The following is a 14,575-nucleotide window of genomic DNA, read 5'->3' as shown; positions in this document are numbered from 1 at the left end:
TGGAGAGGAATCTCAGCTCTGGCGTCTGGAGCACCTCCTCCCCCTCCTTCTTCACTGACCTTGGTGTCACCATGTTGTTTTCCCTCACATGTTCTCGTCTCCTCCTCTTCTCTGATTAGAATCCAAAATCTTGAGACTTTGTTTTGATTTCTTCTTAAATATGTCATCACAGAGGCATTACCAACCTCTCTCATTGGCCCAGTTTTGCCCAGCAACATGTCCATCTTCAGAGCCATCAGCCATTGGCTCTGCTGGACATGGTGGAAAGCTTCCAGCAGCTTCCTCACAGGAGCCATCTTTGTGGCCCCCCTGCTACCTAAAACCAGGCCATTCCAAGCCAATACACAATAATACTGTGTAGCTAGATGATTTTTAAAGGAAACTTCTACTTCATGCTTCCTAACCCTAATTGAAAGATATTTATATAATCATGGATCAAGTATTGCCACCAGTAATACAATCTCCAGATGCATATCATAAAATTCTTTTGTAGATGAAAGGATTTTCCTCACTCGCCTCTGGTTATCCTTACTCTGCAAAATTAACAATAGTCAAAATAGCACAATACAAGACATACTTCTGAGAAGAAAGCATTCGCTTTATGATGGCAAATTGTAACACTAGAGTAACTATTACTACCTGCCTTCCAGCATGGACTAATATTACATGGTGGGTTAACCTTGTGTCATGGTTTAGCATAGTTTGGTTTTTTAGTAAAGAAGGCTCCATCAGCCACGGAAGTGATTCTCTTGCAATGAGGTGCTTACAGCTTCCTCTATGACCTGACAGAACCTATCAACTGGCTAGTTTGAATATTGGCAACTTTTTAAAGCCACTTAAGAAGCTTGACACGCATCTGTGATCCACATTTAAGAATGAACAGAGCCCAGGAAAGCTCTCTTGTCTTCCGGCTTTCGGACAGGTAGCAGGGGGAGGGCCTGCAGGCGGCCCAGAGGGGCCGGGCCGGGCCTTGCTCGGCCCGGCCAGGTCGGCCATGGCACGGCCCTGTTACATCCGCGGCCCGCCCCCCCCCCCCCCCCCCAGCCCTGCTCCGTGCAGGGGCTCCCCACCCCCTCCCCCTAGTTCGGCCAAAGATGCCCCGCTGTCCGGCAAAGATCATGTGACCAACAGCGATAAGCGAACTCCAGCTGCAAGTCCCGGGTGAGATTAACCCTTTTTTAGTGCTGTAAGTTTCCTCCAGAACAGATGAAGCCTGCAGATATCAATCCTCTCCTGAGTCAGAGGAAGAGGGAAGGTGAAGGCACGTGAAGAAAACGCCATAAAGACACCAAAGTCAGTGAAGCAGGAAGAGCTGAAACCCTGAGGAAGGAGAAAGAGGAGATGCTTCAAGCTTAGAAGCTGAAATTCTGTTGTAAAGCTATGGTGATGGACTATGATATATCAGAGTACGTGTTATAATTTCATGAAAACATGGGGGGTTGGAGCATTCAAACTGTAATTATGAGCAGAAGTACTTGTGCTGAAATAAGCAAATGACAGTAGCTGTAATTTGATGAGGACCCTTGCTCCCAAGGAAGGAGAAGACCTCTATTCCTAGAGATAAAAGTGCTCCCAGAGATAGGTGAAGAGAACCTTTGTTTCTGAACAGCTCATCCTTAAAATGGTACCCCAGTAGCTCAAGATTGGACCCTCGAAAACAGTTGTGGGGAAGCTGTAAGTCAAGGGAAGGGGCTTTCACGTGCGAGCAGAGAACCAACCCAGGTGGCTGTCTCGCTGTGACATTGAAGCCATGAGAGAACTGTTTCTTGTGGAGATGTCTCCATAGCATGAGCAAGAGAGACTCCTCTCCCTAAGTGAACTGAAAAAGAATATCATAGAGGTGGTAAACTGATTGAAAATCTCAAGGGTTGTCTTTTTACGTTGTCAGTGGGGGAAGGGAGAAAGGTGGGGGGAGGAAAGTGTTCTGAAGGTTTAGTCTGATTTTTTTTTCTTTCTTTTAGGTCTGTTAATAAACTTCTTTATATTCTTTTAAGTTTTGTGCCTGCTTTGCTTTCTCCTACTTCTTACCTCACAGAAGCAAAATAAATAATGGATATTTTGAAACAAACCACTACACTCAATTGGTGTTTCTGCCTGGTTATGAACTAAACCCACTACACCATGGCTGGCTGTCAGGTGTTCACTAAGTTACCTCTATCACTACCCCTCCTCAGCAGGAGAGGGGAAGGAAATAAGAAAAAGCTCATGGGTCGAGATAAAAGCACAAAGATCACTCATCAATTACTGCAATGGGCAAAACAAACTCAACTCAGAGAAGATTAATTTAATTTATTGCCAATTGAAAATAGAGTAGGATGGTGAAAAACAGACAAAACTGAAAGCACTTTCCCCTCTCCCTTCCCAAGCTCAACTTCATTCCATTGTTCCTGACTCTTCTGTCTCCTCCTCTGTAGCAGGGCATCTCACCCCCCCCCCCCCCCCCCACCAAGAGCTTATCTGTTGATTGTTAACCCGTCAGATAATTCAAACAGGACAAGCTGTCTTGTAGTGAGTTATTTTGGCAACATGGAGTTAATACTGGCCTGGCATCTCTCAACTGCCAATAAACATCTTACTGTTGAAGTGAGATCTGGAATATAAGCTGGATTTCTGACTGACAGTCACCTTACTTTACAAACTATAAAAGCCACACCAAACTTTCATAAAGCAGAAATCTTCCATACATTTTCCTGGAAATGTGTGGAGTTTCTCCCCTGAGCGGGGACGCCTGCTTCGTGGTTACTCCCCAGGGGTTAAGTGAAGGAATCTGTGTACATTATCATCATTTCAGTAGTAAGTTACATTTGACTCCTAATCAATGCTATTTCTTTTGCTAGCTTTAATATAGGTACCTTGATATAGTGCATTATTTTATTTTATGCTGTAATCTACTAGTAGTTCTTTAGTTTTATACTGTGTAGTAACTCTGATTAAGATCTTTCATCTGTTATTGCTTGTCTGTTTAATAAATAATTCATTTTTATAAATAGACCCGATTTGCCTCTGTTAGAACTTGCAGACCCGAATGATTCCTTAAATTTAAACTGTTGACAAAATCTGAGGCTAAGGCAGGGCTTGTCTGAAAGCTTCCATTTGCCCCAAGACATCCTTCCTGTCCTGAGCACCACTGGAGGGATGGGGAATGGGTATTGTGGGTCAGTTTGCCTCTCTGGCATTCCTTTCTCCTCACTTTTCCCCAGCTCCAGCATGGGTTTCTTCCCACAGGCTGCATTTCTTCAAGAACTGCTCCAGTATGATTCCATTCCATGAGGTCCAGTCCTTCAGGAAAATACTGCTCAAATGTGCATCCCCCATGAGCTGCAGCTCCTGTCAGGACTCTGCTCCAGAATGGGCTCTCCACTGGCTGTAACTTCCTTCAGGGCACATCCACCTGCTCCACTGCAATGCCCTCCACAGGCTGCAGTGCCCTCCACAGGCTGCAGTGTGGATATCTGCTCTAGCATGGTCCTCTCCACAAGCTGTAGAGAATACCTGCTCTGCATGTGGTCCTCTCCTTGAGTTGCTAGGGGACAACCTGCTTCACTATGGTCTTCTCCATGGGCTGCAGGGGAACCTCTGCTCCTGTGCCTGGAGCACGTCCTTATTTTTTTCCTCTTACCTTGATGTCTTCAGGGTTGTTTCTCTCACATTTTTCCTCACTCCTCTCTTTCACAATTGCTACACAGTATTTTTTCCCCTTTCTTAAATGTTGTTACAGAGGTGCCACCAGCTTCACTGATTGGCTCAGCTTTAGCCTGCAGTGGGTCCATTTTGGACCTGAATGGAACATGAGGGCAGCCCCTGGTGTCTTCTCACAGAGGCCACTCTTACAGACTCTCCACTACCCAAACGTTGCCACATAAACACAGTACAATTACTCAAGGCATGTCCTAGCATCTTAGCCTGGACTATCAGTGAAAGTGGAATTTAATCTATGCATTAGCTAAGGCACAACAATAGCATCCCTTTCCTTATATCAAAAATACTGAGAGGGCTAGGAGATAGAAGTGATTTCTTAAACCTAAGTATTTATATTGCCTACAGATGTACACTAGAAACTCAGCAATTTAAGAATCTTTTCTTTCTCTAAACCATCTACAGGCTACAAAGAGGTGACAGACTTCTCAAGTAGCCACGTGGACAAGACAAGGGGCTATGGGTACAACTTACACTGGTAGAGGTTTCGTCACAATATAAGAAAGAAATTTTTTACAGTGAGAAAAATCAATCACTGGTACAACCACCCCAGTGATGTAGTAGAGTCCCCATCACTGGGGGTTTTCAAGATGTTATTGGACAGAGTGCTAAATAATCTCATCTAGGCTCCCTTTCCCATTATAGGTTGGGCCTCATGATCTTTCAAGGTCCCTTCCAACCTGGGCTGTTCTATAATTCTATGATCTGTTATGCCCTCCCACCAGAAGTGAGAAATAAAATGTGTGCATTAGCTTCTCAGCTTTCCAGTGCAATATTCTGAAGTTAGTGATGGTGACCATCTTTGGCAGAGGGATAGGAAGGACACTGTAAATTGTGAGAGTTTATCTGGAGGAAACTTCAGTGCAGATTAATCAGAGTGCTCATGCAAACTTTGTTTCAGAATCACAGCAAATCTCTTTTTAAAGAACAATTGACTACTTGCAGTGTGGAAAAAAAATTACAACTTCTTATTGATGCTGATTTTTGTTTTTTTCTTTTATATATTCTCTATATTCTTTACACACATATTTGTAGCTCTGCAGCTGTTGGGGTTTTAGGAGTTCTCCTAGTTTTTTCTGTTAAAGGAATTTTCCCCCATACTGTTGCTAGGAGGACAAATTGCTGGGTACTTAGGAAAAACAAAGAGCTACCCACTGAAGGTGGGGTGCACCTGGCTACTCTTTTGTTTCATCTGGGTGTGTGGGCAGTTCGGTCCCCGAACGCTGGAGAGGGAAGCTGTTTTTCGTCTGCTGTTTTTTTCCTTCTGCGGAGAAAGACCCCAGGATCCCAGGCCCACCTTCCCTGCCTGGCTGGAGGCCGGGCCGTGGCCGCCCTGCCCCGCCGCTGCTTCGAGCCTTCGCTACGTTGTAGCCCTGCTCGCCCTGCCTGCCCTGACCTCCAGGGGGTTCTCCGTTTGGATACACCTCGTCTGCCATCCAGGATTTGTGCTCGTCCCGCCTGCTGTTCCAGCCTGCCGTTCCCGAGGGTCTGGCCAGACACCGGGATCGGCTGCCCAGGGGTTTGTGAAGCTTCTTTGTTCCATCCCTTCCTGGGATCCCAGGTCACCAGTGCTGTGTGCTCCCTGAGCTCGCTCTGGAGCGCCCCCTGCAGCCGCGGGGGAACCATCGCACCTGCCCTGATCACCGGGAGCCGCCAGCGCCCCTGCCGATTCCGACTGGAACTGCACCCGAGGGGAAAGGGCCTGACAGATGAGAAGGCTGGGACTGGGTTTGTGATTGTTTGCTGTTACTGCCATAGTTATTGTTGTTTGTTTGATTGGTTATACACATATAGATATATAATAGTAAAGAACTGTTATTCCTATTTCCCACATCTTTGCCTAAAAGCCCCTTGATTTCAAAATTATAATAACTCGGAGGGAAGGGGGTTGCATCTGCCATTCCAAGGGAGGCTTCTGCCTTCCTTAGCAGACACCTGTCTTTCAAACCAAGACAGCAGCCTATTGCATTATTTGTAACTAGTTTTCCCAGTACTTTTCCCTACTTTTTCCCCAGGCAGAAAGACAAAACACATTCCAGAGCTCCAAGCACCGGGGGGTACAAGGCCCCTATCCTATCTTGGTTCTTCCTGGGAACCAAGGTCAAAAACAGCTCTTTGAGAAACATTTTTGTAAACAAAGTTTAGTCCCATCTGGGGGGGGGGAGGGGGGGGGCAGGATTCAGAGACAGTTGAACCAGGGGAGGAATTACCTCACCTCTTATGTATCTAATTGGTGATTTTTGTCAATTATGCTAATTTGCTAAACTTATAAAACTTTATTCACCCCATATGGGGGTAGGCATTTTGTGGACATTTTCCATATCTGCCCCTGGAGGCCTCCAATAAAGACCAGACTTTATATTACCTCCCATACTAATATTATCTCGAAAGTGTGATGTTTTATTTCCAGGTTCTTTAAGGCATCATTATAAACAATGCAGTCTTTCTGATGCCATGATGATTTTTTGCCTTTTTTTTATACCCCTGTTATACGTTTTTACAACTTTTGTATTCTTAGTGCTTTTTACCTACATTCTTGGACTTGTTTGTTCAGCTAGGAGACTAAACATTTTAGAAGCTTCGTAGTTAGGGATCAGTGTGCCCCAGACCCCAAGGTCCTCTCCAGAACACATTCTGTAAACTAAGATAGAACCATCCAGGGGAAGGTTCCTTGGGGAGGGGGGGGCTCATTCAAGCTTCTCATTGGGGAATTTTTGATATATATGCTAATTAGTAAGACCTATTGTGGGGTATGCCCAGCCCCTGACCTGGAGGGATCTGTGCTGAGATAAGAAATTTTGCAATCGCCCAGCAGGACTCCCTGGAAAGGCAACCACTTTGGTCACGGCGAGGAAAGGCAGACCCACAATCCTTTGGGAGACACTATGCAGATCATTCTGTAACCCATTGGTCTGTTCCCATCCCAGATCCTCTGTAACCCATTGGCCTTTACTGATCCCCTGTATCCCTATAAAAGCAAGCTCTCTGGGCCCCTAGAGAGAGAGGGTTCTCATCCCTGGCTCACCCCTTCGCTGGAGGGGACCCACAGTAAAGCTACCTTCTGTGAGGAACCAGCCACACAAGCCTTCTCGTCTCTCTCTCTGGTCTGGCTTGGCCTGGAGGCTGCCCTGCAGAGCTGAGCTGGAATCACGAGCTGATAATCACTAAAGAGCTGACAGTCTCTGCAAGGGCCCTCCTGCCAGCAGCTGAGGGAAGACACCGGGCCTCGGGAAGGCGATTCCTTTCGGGACCATCTCCCCAGACCGATCACCTCTTCCTGGGTCAGAGCCGCTGACCCCCGTCACCAGCTGTAATAACCTATAATGTTATACCAGATCTTTTGGGGGTGGGCATTGTGGTGTGCATTGAGGTGCATTCGACCTGGACATAGTGCACCTAAGGATCCTTAAAATAAATACCAAGGTAAAATCCCTTTTTCCCTTCTAACTGTGTTTGACTCTTGATTTTAAGACCAGGAAAAGGCATCATTTCTAATGACCTATCTATGCTATTTATAGCTATATAGAAAGAGGGACAGCTATAGGCAATGTTCAAATGAGTGCTGGATGGATACTCCCAAGACTGGGAAAAAAGGAAGCTTCTGACTCCTGGCAATGTGAGAAAGGCTCTTTCTCTGCCCACGGATTTGAATTTATAGAATACATACAGTACCCTAGTAAGAGGTGAGAAGGAAAAAACTTCTGAGTCTCCAAGGTGAACTGCTCCAGTAGACATACTCTGAGTGGAGGATTGCACTGGGAGACCCCGGGGATCTTCTTGAAAACTGGCAAAACTGCAAAGCTAGAGCAGACAGAGAAAGAGAGAGAGAGACTCAGTGTGGGCGAGGCCAGGAGTGAAGGCAGCCAAACCCCACCCATACAAAAGCCACCCCCAGGGAGCAGTGACCAGGAGAGACGCGAACAGTAGGCAAACAACACATAGAATGTTAACCAGGGTGGATGAGGCAGTTTGCACAAGAAGGGCGTGCAGGGACCACGCAGTCCCCCTACTGACTCGAGGCGAGACCAAATAGTGGTCATCACCCTCCCAGATGAAACCTAGCCATGGTTTCCACTTGCCAGAAAGCCATTGCCAGAAGGCATGTGGTGACCCAGACAGAGCTCCTGCACAAACATGAGGCTATCCAGGACTCAGGCTGCAGGCAGTGCCACAGCCTGTCACTGGTATCAGAGGGCAGCAGAGTTAGCACCTGTGTGAGGGACAACCAGGTGGATGATCTGTTCAGCCTGGTGGCAGAGCTGAAAGAGGAAGTAGAAAGGTTAAAGAGTATCAGGGAGTGTGAGGGGGAGATAGACTGGTGGAGCTAGTCTACCATCCCTGAGACAGATGGACACACCACAAGAAGCAGAGGATCCCCTACCCTCTCACCACAAGGCAGAAGGAGGTGACCTAAGAGACAAGGAGGAATAGAAACAGGTTTCTGCTTGGGCAGCAGGTGAATCCCCTCCTGGCTTCCCTCACCTTCCCAGGTGCCCTTACACACTAGGTTTGAGGCTCTGGAACTTGAGGGCCAGGCAAATGATGATGCAGATAAAGGTCCATCCAGGGGGTTGTCTAGGGCAAGTCAGTAAACCTCATGCATTACAACTCCCTCGGTGAAGAAAGAAAGAAAGGAGGGTAATTGTTGTAGGTGACTCCCTTCTGAGGGGAACAGATAGCCCGATATGCTGGCTAGACCCATCCTACAGGGAAGTCTACTGCCTCCCTGGAGCTCAGGTAAGAGACATTACTAGGAAACTCACATGTCTGGTACAGCCCTCTGATTATTACCCACTATTGGTTGTCCAGGTCAGTAGTGATGATGTTGAAGAGAGAAGTCCAAGGGCAATCAAAAGGGACTTCAGGGCATTGGGGCGATTGGTTGAAGGGACAAGTAGCACAGGTGGTGTTTTCCTCGATCCCTTCAGTAGGGAGGGAAGAATACTGAAAGGAACAGGAGAAGCCACCTGATTAATGTGGCTCAGAGGTGTGTCGCTGTTGGGGCGGCCACGACACACATGGACAGTGCCTCGGACAAAGGGCAAAAAGCCGTTTATTAAACAAAGCAGCCTCTTTTATACACCCTTTGTATGTTATCACTCGTGTTACATATTCATTGGCTGCTAAACTACTACAATAGACTCATTGGCTATTATTAATTACAATATACTACCATTGGCTACCTATAGCATAAGCATTCAAGCATTCAGAAAAATAACAGGTGCAGATATGTTGCTGTTTTCTCCTTCTATTTAACTTTCTTGCTTCTGTTGATACTACATTCTCATGGGTAAAAACTAATTGTTTTTCTTCTCGCGGACTTTTCTCACAGTCCTTCTCTAGCCGAAGTAACAGGCCTGAACCATGATTTTACAAAGGCAACAAGGCCTTCATTTTATAAGGTTTTACCTGTATGCAACACAGAGGCTGGTGCCATTGCTGGAATTCTGGGTCTGTATGTTAGGGACTGTTTCGATTGTATGGAGCTCAAGGATAGTGATGATAAGGTTGGGTGTCTATGGGTGAGAATCAGGGGGAAGGCCAACAAGGCAGATTTCCTGGTGGGAGTCTGTTATAGACCACCCAACCAGGATGAAGAGACAGATGAAGCATTCTACAAGTGGCTGACAGATGTCTCACATCTGCTGGAAATTCAGCACAGTGGAGAGAAAACAGTCTAGGAAGTTCTTGGAGTGTGTAGAAGAGAACTTCCTGACACAGCTGATAAGGGAGCATACCAGGGGTGGGGCCCCTCTAGACCTGCTGTTTATGAATAGAGAAGGGTTGGAGGCCGTCTTGGGCACAGCAACCACGAAATTGTAGTTTTCAATTCTCAGTGAAGTAAGGAAGGGGGTCAACAAAACTTCTACCTTGGACTTCCGTAGGGCAGACTTTGGCCTCTTCACGACACTGGTTCAGAGAGTCCCTTGCAAAACAGTCATTAATAAAAAAGGGGTCCATGAAGGCTGGACATTCTTCAAGAAGGAAATCTTAAAGGTGCTGGAACAGCCTGTCCCTATGTGCTGAAAGATGAGCCGGCAGGGAAGAAGACCGGCCTGGCTGAACAGGGAGCTTTCACTGAGACTCAGGAAAAAAACCCAGAGTTTACTACCTTTGGAAGGATTGGCAGGCAACTCAGGAAGGGTACAAGGATGTTGCTACGTCATATAGAGAGAAAATTAGAAAGGTGAAAGCCCAGATAAAACTCAATCTGGCCACTGCTGTGAAAGATAATAGAAAGTGTTTTCATTAATAAATTATTAACAAAAAGAGGGCCAAGGAGAATCTCCATTCCTTATTGGATGTGGGGAGGAACATTGTCACCAAGGATGAGGAAAAGGCTGAGGTAAATACCTTCGCTGCCTCAGTCTTCAACAGAAAGACCAGTTATACTCAGGGCAACCAGGCCCCTGAGCTGACAGATGGGGACAGGGAGCAGAATAAACCCCTCATAATTCAGGAGGAGGTAGTTACTGACCTGCTGTGCCACCAAGATACTCACAAGTCTATGGGGCTGGATGGGATCCACTTGAGGGTACTGAGGGAACTGGCAGAAGAGCTTGCCAAGCCACTGTCCATCATCTCCATCTCCATTTATCAGCAGTCCTGGCTAATTGGGGAGGTCCCAGGCAAGTGGTGGTTGACCAGTATTGTTGGGGTCCCTTCCCCCTGCCATGGAGCCCTGGGAGAGGGGCCCCGGGGGGAGGCACGGGGTTTCCCTGCCCCTGCTCAGCTTCATTCCCCATTGGTTGGTTTGGGTTCCCTGATAACCCCAAGGACCCTCAGGTCCCGTGACTGCGGAGTTCCTGAGCTGAGCCCCGGCCATGCGGCTGGAGAAATAAACATCTCTGAAACATCTACCACGAATCTGTCCATATATACTTCGTTTCCACGGGACTCCTGGTTTGAAATATACTTGTTGCAGTAATCCCCGCTGCGACAAACTGGTGGAGGAATGCGGGCAAGATACCGATCCCTGAGGAAAATTCGTGAGTAAAATAACTACTCTAGACCTCTCTCTTCTCATCTTGGTTTGGATATTCTCTCTGGACTATGGAAGAATCGTGGGAAATGGGGCTCTCTGAGCCACAGAAAGAAATGTACCTAGAAGTTAAAGGAATCCTTGAACAACAAAACAAAAAAGTAATGGAACCAGGAGACCTAGAACTTTTTTTTAACTGGCTTTTCAAAAATTTCTCCTATATTTCTCGAGACTTACTTTTTGATATTGAACCTCCTGGATCTTGTCAGGGGTGTTTTTGGGACGAGATCTTGTGGGAGATGAAAGATCAAACAGAACATGTATTAGTGATTGAACCCTTGCGTGGATCCATGGTAGTCAGCGAAGCTATTCAGGAGCATTTATATGGTCCTATTAAAGCAAAGGATGGCCATAGTCCCGCTGCCGAGGCCACGCGGCCGCCATCCCTGTGGCCATGCCGGCGGAGGTGCCTGCGCTGGATGCGCCCGGCCCCCTCGGGAGCGCGTGCCTTATCGCGGACCCCATCCCTGTCTCGGGGTCCCCGGCCACGTGGCTGCGAGTGAGGGAGCGTTGCCGCAGGCGCTGCGGGTGCCGTGGGCCACGAGCAGCCAGGAACCGGGCATGGGCGTGGCAGGCCGCTCTGAGCACACGGCTCGGAGAGCCCTGCGGAGGGAGAAGCGGCGGTTTCCACAGCAACACGAGAATCCGCGCAGCGCCGAGCCAAAACGGGGCCGCACCCAAAGCAGCGTGGAGTTTGCGGAGCGGAACCACTCACAGGGCACGGAGCCAGCGGCGATGGCAACGTGGGGCCGCGCAGAGCCCAGACGCGCCAGAGCAGCGCCGCTCAGAGAGCGCGGAGCAGCCGCAACGCGGGGGCCCGGCCGAGACGTCGGAGTGTGCGAGGCGGCGGCCACGCAGGACCAGCAGCCACGACAAACACGCAAGCATGTGATAGGAGAAGTTGTAGCCACGAAAGTCACAGGAACTGTGAAATGGTACAATGTAAAAAACAACTATGGACTTATAACACGAGATGATACAGGGGAAGATCTATTCATCCATAGAACTGCCATTAAAAGGAATAACCCTAAAAATTACCTGCAAAGTGTAGGAGATGGGGAAGTTGTACAATTTGATATAGTGCAAGGAAAGAAGGGTTTGCAAGCAGCAAATGTTACTGGGCCTGGGGGTATTCCAGTCAAAGGCAGCCGTTATGCACAAAATTATAAACACTATCCATCCCAGCAGTTTCCCTACCCACAGCCTACTTTCCCCTTTTACCCTATACCCAATATGAACCCCTTCCTAAGTTTACCCTATCCCCAGTTTATTCCTAATCCGTTTTTCACCCCATGGCTTCCCTATACAATTCCATTTCCCTACAATTCCTCTCCGATGCCGAAGGGGGGATGAAAAGGGGGAGGGAAGAAATTAAACCCTCCCCTGCCTCAGTTTCCCCACAAAGCATGCCCGGAGAGTTCTGTCTCCCTTGTGTCAGCCCTAAGAGGTTCCACAGAATCTGTTTGGACATTTAAAAACCCAGGAGGGTGGCTTGTTTTGTCTTGAAACTGTTCTTGTTATGTTTATCCAGTTGTTTTCATTCTCCTTTTATTAAAATAAAATGGGTGAGATGTTGGGGTCCCTTCCCCCTGCCATGGAGCCCTGGGAGAGGGGCCCTGGGGGGGAGGCACGGGGTTTCCCTGCCCCTGCTCAGCTTCATTCCCCATTGGTTGGTTTGGGTTCCCTGATAACCCCAAGGACCCTCAGGTCCTGTGACTGCGGAGTTCCGGAGCTGAGCCCCGGCCATGCGGCTGGAGAAATAAACACCTCTGAAACATCTACCACGAATCTGTCCATATATACTTCCTTTCCACGGGACTCCTGGTTTGAAATATGCTTGTTGCAGTAATCCCCGCTGCAAGTATGACACCCATTCACAAGAAGGGTTGGAAGGAGGATCTGGGGAACTACAGGCCTGTTGGCCTGACCTCGGTGCTAGGCAAGGTCATGGAGCCGATCATCTTGAGTGCCATCATGCAACAAGTACAGGACAACCAGAGGATCAGACCCAGCCAGCATGGGTTTAAGAAAGGCAGGTCCTGCATGACCAGCCTGATCTTTTATGACCAGGTGACCTGCCTAGTGGATGAGGGAAAGGCTGTAGATGTTGTCTACCTCAAATTTAGTAAAGCCTTTAACACTGTTTCCCACAGTATTATCCTGGTAAAACTGGCCTTCTATGGTGTGGATGGGTATACTCTTTGCTGGGGAAAAACTGGCTGGATGGCTGGACCCAAAGAGTGGTAGTGAATAGAGTTAAATCCAGTTGGCAACCGCTCACTAGTGGTGTTCCCCAGGACTCAGTTTTGGGGCCAGTCCTGTTTAATATCTTTATCAACAATCTGGATGAGGGGATCGAGTGCACCTTCAGTAAGTTTGCAGATGACACCAAATTGGGTGGGACTTCTGGAAGTATTCAGAAAATGTATGGATGTGGCACTTGGGGACATGGTTTAGTGGTGAACACAGTGGTGCTTGGCTAATGCTTGGACTCAATGATCTTAGAGTTTTTCCAACCTTAGTAATTCTATGATTCTATTCTATGTGACATATGAGTAGATGATGATAGAGCTGGGTTTCTTCAGCCTTCACAAGAGAAGACCCAAAAGGAATCCTGTTGTTGTCAACAACTGCTTAATAGGAGAATGTGGAGAAGATAGAGTCCTCTTCTAGGAGGTGCACAGGGGCAGGATGAGAGGCAGTGGACACAACCTGCAACAAGGGCAATTCCACTTAGTTCTTTTCCAGTACGGTTCTCAAACCCTGGGACAAGGGCCCAAAGAAGTTGTGAAAACTATTTGTGGAGATATTCAGAACTCAAAAGAACAAGGCCTCAAGCAACCTGCTTTGAGCAGGGGGTTGGACTTAATACCTCCCAACATCCCTTCCAACCTAGTTTGTTCTATGACTATAATTTAGTTATTTAGAGATTTCTCACCTACGGAGAAATGCACTGTATCAGTGTTTATTTTTTAATCATAAGAATGTTTAACTCCTCCACTCCAGCTCTTGTAAAATGCTCACTTTTTACTGTGGGTGTATTAGGTATAAATTTCAGGGTTTCAGTAGCAGTGGGTTGCAGGGGTGATCTATATGGGAGGAAGCCATGAATTGCCTTGTGCCAGTCAGCCAGTTCCAGCCAGCTCTGAAACTGATGTAAACAACCCATTGCATGCCAAAACTTCAGCCAGTCAGAGAAGCACGTGGCACTGTCTGCTCAACCATATTAAAGATATGAGCAGCAGTTGCTGGAGGAAGAAAAATGGATGGGACACATGGAAAAAGACATTGCTAAGGACATGGCTGGAGATGCACCCTTGGAAGGAGGTGCCCCATGCCAGAACAGGTACATCCCCAAAGGGACTGCAGCCTGTGGAAGAACCCAGAGTAAGAAGCAAGGAACAGTAGAAAGAAATTATTACACAACCTCCTTAACCTTCTGTCACCGCATCAAAGGAACTGTTAGGAACTCAGGGTAACCTGATAAAACCAAGCTGACACTTAGAAGAAGGGAGGAGAGTTATTTGACTGAAGCTGAGTCTGGGGAAGGGAGATTGTGGATACAAAAATGCTGTTAGCAAGAAACTTTCCTGTTTCTTTCTAGGCCCGTGAGATAATTTTCTCACTCACGGAAGATATTGCAGAAATTCCGTAAACTATGAACACCTGCAACCTTGTAGAACTATGTTTATGGTACAGTAGAAAAATATTTTGACAATGGATGTTTTAGGATTCTAGCCAATCATCCCAGGGGGTGACTGATCCTTTGTCCAATTAGACTATGAAGAAAAAAGTCTATAAAAGAGTTTGTAAAATAATTAAATAAATCAATCTTGC

General features: G+C 47.2%; 1 protein-coding gene across 1 annotated transcript in view; it reads right to left on the bottom strand.

Annotated features, from left to right (window-relative positions):
• LOC309584558 (hsp90 co-chaperone Cdc37-like 1) overlaps positions 1-14,575 on the bottom strand; it is a 70,726-nt gene that overhangs the window by 30,397 nt on the left and 25,754 nt on the right. Inside the window, exon 2 of the mRNA XM_082300617.1 lies at positions 7,369-7,497. Coding sequence (XP_082156743.1) covers positions 7,369-7,497 — 129 coding nt within the window. The remainder of the gene's footprint in view (positions 1-7,368; positions 7,498-14,575) is intronic.

Source organism: Coloeus monedula, assembly GCF_965178545.1.
Source record: "Coloeus monedula genome assembly, chromosome: W".
Classification (NCBI taxonomy): Eukaryota; Metazoa; Chordata; class Aves; order Passeriformes; family Corvidae; genus Coloeus; species Coloeus monedula.
The sequence above is the reverse complement of the archived record's forward strand: the minus strand, read 5'-3'. Positions and strand labels throughout refer to the sequence as shown.